Here is a 9,965-nt window from a genome sequence, read left to right on the forward strand (position 1 = left end):
TGTGGTAAATTGTGGTCAATGTCATGAGACAAAGTATGTGAACTGTTATATGGAAAGTGAATTTGCTCTGTAAATTTTCACCCAAATCACAAAAATAAATTAATTAAATTTAAAAAAAAAAGAAGAAGAAGAATTAGCAGCGCAGGGTTTTGAATATTGAAAATAAGTCTCAGGAAACATTTGACCATTGTGCATGCTGCCTCCCTCTGTGCCATACTGGGCTTTGTGGCTGAGTGCCAGGTAACCTGACCTCACTGCTGCTTTTGGCCTTCTTCCTGGGGAGCAGCCGTGTGGTGTGCTGATGGCTCCTGCCCCTCCCTGCTGATCACCATGTCCTGTCATTGCTAGCTGGCCCCACTGTCTGCTGCTGACTGTTGCCAGGAACTGACAGCTGATCTTTGCAAATTTTCGTGGTACCTTTAGCCTACCTGCTTCTTGTGTTAATAGAATACCTTTATTCTCCTTTGTGGTGTATCAAATAATTGCAATTCGGGTTCACCCATTGTCCTTCCATCATCCACCTTATACCCAGCCTGACTGACTCAGCACCACTCTGCCTTGCTCTTGGGCAGCAGGAATACAGCACAGGGGTGGGTGAGACCAACAGAGACACTCACAGAATGGGTCCTTCCAGTATGGGGTAACAGTATGGAGAGGAGCTATTGTTCTAAGCAGCTGACATGCCAAGGGGTGTTGCAGGAGTTGCTCATTAGGTCCCTGAGAAGTCTTTGCACCTGTTTATAATAACGTCTATCTTAGTTTTACAGTGTTCTCTCTTACATCAAGCATTGTGTCCTTTATATGGTAGTTGCTCAGTAAGCATTCGGTGAATGGATGATTGACTGAATCATTTTTTGGTTCCTTGAATTAATTGGTATCCTGAGAGTCCTTGGGGATGTCCTCTTTCCCTGCTACAGCTGGGATTTTATTTCCTCCACCGGGATCTTCCCTCCAGAAAGTCTGGGCTCGGGCTCTGGCTCTGACTCACTCTTTCTCTCTCTCTCTCCCCAGCATCAGTCCAGGGAGTGGCCAGTGGTGACAAGGAGCATTCTTATAGGTGGTGTAGATGGTATTAGGTTCCATGGTTTTAGTACAGCATTATTCTTTAGGGAAATTTTGAATATTTCAGCATTGAGAGTCAACATGGGACCCTAGTCACCATGTATGATATTCATGTAGGAACGTGCATTCCGAGTCCTAAATAGGTTTTAGGGCAATCCATTCAGAGCTAGATATGTTTGGGAAGCTCATATTATTCAAGCAGATGCAATAGAAACGGCTCCACATCTTTTCTCACAACCGAGGATCTTTTCTTGACTTTGTTGTTTTATCAAAATGCTGGATTGAAAATATGTTTAGGGAAATTGATACTAGCTCTAGATTTCCAATAAAATGTTCTTTAGAAGTTTGGGTTTCTAAGTGGTCCATCACAGCAGTATCAGGGCCAGGTTGCACATTAAGTGGTTTTCCTTTTTGTGACCTTTGACAGATGTGTCATCACCACACCAGCGAGCCTCTACCAAGATGAAACCGATAGAAGAAGGGGTGGAAGATGACGATGAGGTCTTTGAACCGGAGTCTCCAAACACGTTTAAAGTACATCGATTGCCTTGATCAGAGAGAGAATTCACATTACCAAGATGGAAATTGTCTTGAAGAGATCCTGAAAAATACCAGCACTTTTTCATGGCTTTTAGATTATTCTGCTTTAGTACATCCCAACTGGTAGAGTCTGAGGGCAACAGAGTGGGAAGGTCAAAGATGGGAAGGTTTATTTTTCCTGTCCTTTTTATTGGTCAACTTTTTAAGTAATGATTTTACTGATCCTTCTGGCTAAACCTAGTTCTATTTTGATATATATATTTTCACAGTATTTTCTAGATATATTATCATTTTAACATAAAAAATCTTAGTGCTCTTAATGTCCACACCTTTCACTTATTTTTCCAAGCTGTGGTTCTTTCTCCTCACACATATATTGTTCCATTCACTGCCATGGTGATGGTGTTGTCCATTTAATAGATTTGCCAAGCAATGTAAGTTTGCAATTGAAGTTTAGGTAACTTTAAAAAGCAGGGAATCTCAGGCTTTCTTCAATTGATTTTTTTTTTTTTTAATGGAGAATTTTAGATAAAGAAGTGATTTGACTATTTTTATTTTTCTCTCAGACCAGATGCATTATTCCACTAGATCACCTTACGGGCATTCTGCAGATTGCTTGATAATGAAAAAAACTCATTAGACCTTACTCACATTACCTTTATATTATTCCATTTATAAACTGGTCTGAAACATGAAGCTGGAAAGATAGCAAATGGCAGCAAATCTGAGTTTGGTGTCGACCTTCATCTAAACCCAACTTACCTGTGATTTTGTGGGAAACATTTTATTTGAAATAGGACTGGAGAACCAAGTGGCTGAGCAAAAGTGAGTGACTTACCCTTGTTTCTAAGATTATTAAGATCTAGTAGTTGTGTTAAACTCTCTTTCTGTTTCCAAGTGCACATGTATAAAACCCAAACCCATTTTCATCAAGTTGATTCCAATGCATAACGACCCTGTAGGACAGAGTAGAACTGCCCCATAGGGATTCCAAGGCTGTAAATCTTTAAAAAAACAGACTGCCACGTAGCAGCTGGTGGGTTCAAACCAGCAGCCAGATGCTTTAACCACTGCACCACCAGGACTCCTTGCACATATATAGCTATAATGTAATCATGAATACTGATCTCCCTTCACCATTGCAATATGAACATGTAGCTATTTAGTTTACAGATGCCTAAGACTAATTTAACAAATCATGCTATAGGATAATTAAATATTACATCTGTCTGTTCCTGATTAGACAGTAATTTTAGAATCTGCTGGGGTCACATTTTTAATGTTCTGTGGGTCCATAGAAGGCAACGGAGTTCTCTTACTCTGGGCTACCTTAGGATCCTTTCATTTCATCAGCCCCTGAGCAGTAAGCCTCATCTCTAATGACCAACTTGGGCATGTTTGCAAGTTATATTCTGAAGTGCTGGGAACAAACCGGTCTTAAAAGCACACTGTTAAAATTCAGTAATAGAAAATCATTCACTGTGTATTAAAATGTATATGTGGATCATTGAAGATTGCAGTCTCAAGATTAGGAATCTTAAAAGAAGCACTTTGCCTGAAGGGGAAACATGAAACTGTTTTTAAATGCACACACACCTCTAAGGGAGACAATGAACCTAGGGGAAAAGGAGCCACAAACCACTGAGGAGACCTCCCACACGGATGTGATAGCAAAAGAATAGATAAGGAAACTGAAAAGAGTGTTAAGTGTCACATCTCCTATGGATGACTTAAAATTCATGCATACATATGAACAGGAATAGCTTTGTGTAACACAGAAACACTTAGAAAACATTTTTCCTGACTCTTCCTGTGTTTTTTTGGCATCCACTTAGCTGTGTGATCAAGGTTTAGAAAATTATCTGCAAAAACTATCTTTTGTAACCCAGATTTACTACATCAAGTCAATTGTGGTATCTTGAGTAGAACATTTCTAATGTTTGTCACTTATAATAGTTTGAAAGCACTCATAAATATTTACTTTTTAAAAATAATAGCATACTAAATATGTCCTCAACATTATTTATCTTAAATTAGTAATAATGGGTGCTATACAGTTCTTTTTCATCCATCATACTTTACTTTCTGGAATCTTTCCTGTTTCTCTGTGTCAGGGATACCTTACTTTGATCACTGGACACCTATGTGCTTTGCTGTCAACAGGCTGTGTACTAGGAGACAGCTCTTTGTGTCTCATTCTCTTTTTACATGTCTGAAGCTTTTTTTGATCTTATGACCTAGAGCTGTCAACTCCTCTCCCAGGCCCCATCATGGTCCCCAAAATAGTCACTTGGATGCTGGTAAAACCTGTAGGAAAGCTGATGTATGCTATACACTTCATGCTGATCCCAGTGCAGCCAGGTAGGGACTTCACCCTCTGTTGAAGATTTCATGCTAGTGTATAGTGGCTCCTGCCCAGGTACTTGGGCCTGAAGGTCAGTCTCTCCCTGGAGGGCTTGGTGCCCTCCCTGCACCAAAGATCGACCTTGTTTTTCCCTCCATTTCCTTGGTCATTCCTGAAACTGCTCTGCAGAAACCTCTGCCTCTGCCCTGCCTTCATTTCTCTCCCTTCCCTCTTCCCAACTCTGGATTCCCAACCTCTTTATCTCATTATTCCCAATCAGAATGATTAGAAATTTCCACCTATTCATTCAAATTCCTGAGGATTTGGAATGGTTGGATGCTGTGTAAGGAACTAGGGGTTGAGGCATCGTTACTCTGCACAGGTTGTGCTCATCATGGGGTGATACTTTTTCTCACTGACAGAAGCTATGTTTTGATTATCACAGCACCCCCAAAATACCCTGTGTATAATGATATAGTGTGTCATAAATTTAAGAAACCTGCTTTTAACTACTATTTACAGATTTTCCTGTTATACTTACAACTTAGTTTTAAAGTACATGAAGATTTTATGACTGCTTTATAAAGACATTTATAGGAACCTCATTCTTTCTGATTTTAGGTGCCATTTACATTGACAACATTTACTTTATAATAAGATACATTTTGTCCAAATAGAGCCTTATAGTTTAAAATATCTTCATATATTGTCATTTGGTCAAATAAATTTCTTACTTAGAAAATGTGCTCATTTTTTTATTTCATTCCTCTAGTTGATTTGCTGTAACTCCATGTCTGAAGATCCAGAGAAAGGAAAATCTATAATGTAAGGTTCATATGAATGAGGTAGGGAGTGGGATGGAGGCATTTACCTGCCATAGGTAGTGGATGAGACTGCTCCTGACTCGGAGGGACAGGGGATGGGGCTCATGGACTGCTGGTACAGAAAAGGGGTTTGTTGTCAAGCTCTCTTCTCATTCTTGGAGAACTAGGAGCCTTTACAGGTAAATTCCTTTTACCCCACTCAGTCTGGGACCACCCTGACCAATGGAGAGGGCAGAAGCCAGGATTGGGGGGGGGGGGTCTAAGATCAATTTGCAAACAAAAGTTGCCAACAGGCCAGTAGGAATCCCAGTAAGTTACACTTTCTTTAGGCTAGGAAAAACCATGCTAAACAAAGATATGGTCTACCACTCATTTTCCACCTCTTTTAACTTTTTGTTAAACATTTATTGTGTGTGTGTGTGTGTGTGTGTGTAGGTAGGTAGGTGGGTAGGTAGATGATAAATATTCTACTGTATAACACTTGGGAAAATGAGATAATGTACGATAAAAATATTCACCATCCAAAGATAAATACTATTTTATTTAGTTGGCTATTGGTTCAAACCCACCAGCCACTCCTCAGAAGGAAGATTGGGCAATCTACTTCTGTAGTGATACCATCTTGGAAAACCAAGGAAGGGTCACTATGAGTTGGATCCTACTCAATGGCAGTGAGTTTGGTTGTTTTTCGTTTTCATATCCTTAACTTTATAAAAATGAAACTTATTTGGTTTGGTAACTTGCTATTCTCTCTGTAAGTCACTGGTATTTTCACATGCACTAAATGCTTTTCTGAAATCTCATGTTTAATGACTGCAAAGTATATTCCACTATATGGATGTGTGACATTATATATCTATTCCCCTATTAAATGGTTAAGTGGTTTCCAGTTTTTCAGTATTACATATAATGCTGAAATGAAGATTTTAAATTGAACATAAGTGTTTGGTGCTATCTCTGGTTACTTTTTAAAGATAAATGCCTGGAAGTGAAATTGTTGGGTCAAAGGGTAAGGGCACTTTAAAAGATTTTGTTCCACGTTACCAAAGCACATACTTGGAATAATAACTGCAATTAAATTTACTTCCTAAACATGAATCAAGCAAAATACCAAATAAAAAAGTGGAAAAGAAATCTACATAGCATTCTGCTATACCTTCACAACAAAGCAGTGGTTCTCAAAGGGTGGTCGGCAGACCCCTAAAGTGCCTGAGACCCCTTCAGGGGTGAGGTCAAAACTATTTTCACAATAATTGTTGTTTTAGGTGTGACTCATACCAGCCTGTGTACAACAGAATAAAACACTGTCCAGTCTCACAGTTGTTGCTATGCTTGAGCCCATTGTTGCAGCCACTGTCAATCAATCTTGTTGAGGGTCTTCCTCTTTTCCACTGACCCTTGACTTTACCAAGCATCATGTCCGTCTCCAGGGACTGGTCCCTCCTGATAGCATGTCCAAAATATGTTAAATGGAGTCTTGCCATCCTCGCTTCTAAGGAACATTCTGGCTGTACTACTTCCAAGACAGATTGTTCATTCTCTGCCCTTCTTACTGTGTTGACATGTGCACTGATATGCAAAAGCAATGATGGATAAAACTGTTGGCGCCTCAGCACAGAGATAGAAGGTGCTGTCAATTTCAACTCATAGTGACCCCATATAACAGAGTATAACTGCTCATAGAGTTTTCTAGGCTAAAATTTTTATGGAACAGATCCCCAGTTCGTTCTTTTGCAGAGCCATTGGTGGGTTGGAATCACCAACTTTTCAGTTAGCAGCTGAGCACTTTACTATTGTGCCACCAGGGCTCTTTGCACCAGCTGTACTAGTGGTTATTGTGTTCTTCACCCCCACACATTTGCAGGAAAAAGAATGTCAGTTTCACTTCAGAATGTTCTGGATGAAGCAACACAAATCATTTATTAAATCTTGACCCTTCAATGCCTGCCTTTCATTAAAAAATAAAAAGATTTCATCTTTATTAAAAGATTGTAAGTGTATTTTCAATACCAATAGTATTGAAGGAAGACATTGAGGCTGCATGGAAGGAACTGACAAAAAACAAGCCTCCAGGAATTGACAGAATACCCACTGAGATGTTTCAATAAATGTAGTGCTAAAGGCACTCACATGTTTATGCCAAGAAATTTGGAAGGCAGCTACTTGGGCAATTGAAGAGATTCATATCTGTGCCCATTCCAAAGAAAGATGATAAAACAATGTGGAAATTATCAAAAAATATCATTAATATCACTCACTCACTGCCATCAAGTTGATTCCAACTCATAGAGACCCACATTGGGTTTCCAAGGCTGTAAATCTTTACAGAAGCAGACATCTCATCTTCTGTGGAGTGGCTGGTGGGTTCAAATCATTGACTTTTTGGTTAGCAACCAAATGCTTTAACCACTACACCAAAAATTCAAGCTAGATTCAGAAGAGGATGTGGAGTGAGGGCTATCATGGCTGATGTCAGATGAATCTCAGCTGAAAGCTAAGAATACCAGAAAGATGTTTACCTATGTTTATTGACTATACAAAGGCATTCAACTGTGTGGATCATAACAAAATATGGATAACCTTGCAAAGAATGGAAATTCCAGAGCATTTAATTGTGCTCATGAAGAACCTGTACATAGACCAAGAGGCTGTTGTTCAAACAGAACAAGGGATACTGCATGGTTTAAAATCAGGAAAGACATAATTTAAGGTTATATCCTTTCACCATACTTTCACCAAATTTCACAATTTGTATGCTTAGCAAATAATCTGAGAAGCTGGACTATGAAGAAGAACATGTCATCAGGATTGGAGGAAGATTAACCTGCAATATGTAGACAACACAACCTTACTTGCTGAAAGTGAAGATGACTTGAAGCACTTACTGATGAAGATCAAAGACTACAGTCTGCAGTAAGGATTACACCTCAACATAAAGAAAACAAAACATCATGATAAAAGGAGAAAAGGGAAAGTTGTCAAGGATTTTATTTTATTTGATCCATAATCAATGCCTATGGAAGCAGCAGTTAAGGGATCAGATGACATATTGTACTGGGCACATTTGCTGCAAAAGGTCTCTTTCAAGTGTTAAAGAGCAAAGAAGTCACTCTGAAGACTATGGTGTGCCATGGTATTTAGTCTTATATGCATGTGAAAGCTGGACAATGAATAAGGAAAAGAAGGATGCATTTCAGTTGTGGTGTTGGTGAAGAGTACTGAAAATACCACAGACTGACAGAAGAATGACGAAATCTGTCTTGGATGTGTAGTATGTTATGCCAGTTGAGCTTGATGTCCCCCGCTACCATGGTCCCAAGCCCATGGGCCCAACAACTCTCTTCCTTGGGCTGGTTGGCTGTGGCTAACAAGGTATCATAACTTTGCCCCCTGTTTAAACCAAACTCACTGCCGGTGAGTCGAATCGACTCATAGTGACCCTTCCTTGGGTTTCTGAGGCAGTCTCTCTACCGAAGTACATTGCCTAATCTTTTTTTTTTTTTTTTTAGGAGTTGCTGGTGGGTTTGAACCACCAGCCTTCTGGTTAGCAGTCAAAATGCCTTGCTGTTGTTATGTGCCGTCGAGTCGGACCCAACTCATAGTGACCCCTCCTTGGGTTTCTGAGGCAGTATCTCTAAGGAAGTAGATTGCCCAACCTTCCTTCCAAGGAGTGGCTGGTGGGTTTGAACCACCAGCCTTCTGGTTAGCAGTCAAGTGCCTGAGGTGCTATGCTACAGGAGCTCCCCAAAATGCCTTTGTTGTTGTTGTTGTTATGTGCCGTCGAGTCCCTTAGGCACTTATATGTATAGTGGCAGACTTTTTTTGCAGTATGCCTGTCATTTCAAGGGAAAGAAAAAACTTCCAGTATTTGTTGCCAGTCATAAAATTTGAGCTTTCATGCAAAAATTAGAATTTTGGAAAACTACCTGCCACTAGCTTGATAGCTTCTCAGTGCATAAAGATTTTACTGATAAGGTAAATGTGTGTATGTGTGTGTGTTTTAATTAATGAATGTGACTTTTTGATCTTTTATTTTGAAATTTGTCAACTTTCAGAAGATCTGCATAACCCAGAAAGCGAGTTATTTTTTTCTTTTTTTGAACTTTTTTTGTAGTTTGGGTAAAATTTTACAGAGCAAATTAGTCTTCCACTCAACGATTTACATACATTTTGTTTTGTGACACTGGGTTATGCATACAATAGTATTACCATTGCTATCTTTTACACTTGTGCACTTCCCAGTGTCTTCCTTTGTCTTGGCCATTGTTTTGATTACCTAGTGCCGCTCTAACAAGAATATACTACAAATAGGATGGCTTTAACAAATAGGAGTTAATATTCTCTTACAGTTCTGGAGGCTAGAAGTCCGAGTTCAGAGTGTCAGGCTCTAGGGGCTAGGTGAAAGCTCCTCGACCTTGGGCTTCAGTTCTGCTTCTTGCTTCTGGCCCGCTGAAGCTAGAGGCATCTCTTCACTCAGGGTGCTGGCTGCTGAAGCTGACAAACCCAAGTGAAAAGGCACAGTCCCAATATTAACTAACCACATGGCAGGCCATTGATTCAAACTCGTTAAAAGTCCCAAGATCGGCAGAGCACGGCAGGCTGCTGAATGAAGACTCGGCTACATGCAGGGTTCAAGCATGCCAAAAAGCTAGAAATCTTCCACAAAGCTGCTGCTTATACACTGCAAGCAGACCACATTGCTAGCAGCTACTCGGCTGCTCCAGTAGATTCCACCATGGAATTGATTGCCAGTCTCACCATGGGGAATAACTACATCCAGCTGCCCAGCCACTCAGCCAGGCCCAGCCAAGTTGACACACAACCTTAACTACCACAGAATGAACAACAAAACAAAAACCAAACCCATTGCCATCAACTTGATCCCAACTCATAATGACTCTATAGGACACAGTAGAACTGTCCTATAGGGTTCCTAATGCTGTAAATCTTTACAGAAGCATTCTGCTACATCTTTCTCCCAGAGAATGGCTGGTGGTTTCAAACTGCTGACCTCTCAGGTAGCAGCTGAACATTTAAACACTGTGCCACCAGGGCTCCTGTGAAAGGAATATACAGGTCAAAAAATACAGGGTACAATCCAGAAAGGAGAGAACACTTAATGTTGCTTTCATCCTGAGACATTTGCTCAATTGGATGTATTAGAGCTTTGATATGTGCAGCTTTCTGGGACCAGC

At 40.1% G+C, this 9,965-nt stretch overlaps 1 protein-coding gene across 1 annotated transcript in view; it reads left to right on the forward strand.

Moving 5' to 3' along the window:
- The window catches only part of BVES (blood vessel epicardial substance), a 53,713-nt gene extending 52,099 nt beyond the window's left edge, over positions 1–1,614 (forward strand). Inside the window, exon 7 of the mRNA XM_007940849.1 lies at positions 1,490–1,614. Coding sequence (XP_007939040.1) covers positions 1,490–1,614 — 125 coding nt within the window. The remainder of the gene's footprint in view (positions 1–1,489) is intronic.
- The last annotated feature ends 8,351 nt before the right edge of the window (positions 1,615–9,965 follow it).

Source organism: Orycteropus afer, unplaced genomic scaffold, assembly GCF_000298275.1.
Source record: "Orycteropus afer afer isolate SDZICR_OR568_19922 unplaced genomic scaffold, OryAfe1.0 scaffold00072, whole genome shotgun sequence".
Lineage (NCBI taxonomy): Eukaryota > Metazoa > Chordata > Mammalia > Tubulidentata > Orycteropodidae > Orycteropus > Orycteropus afer.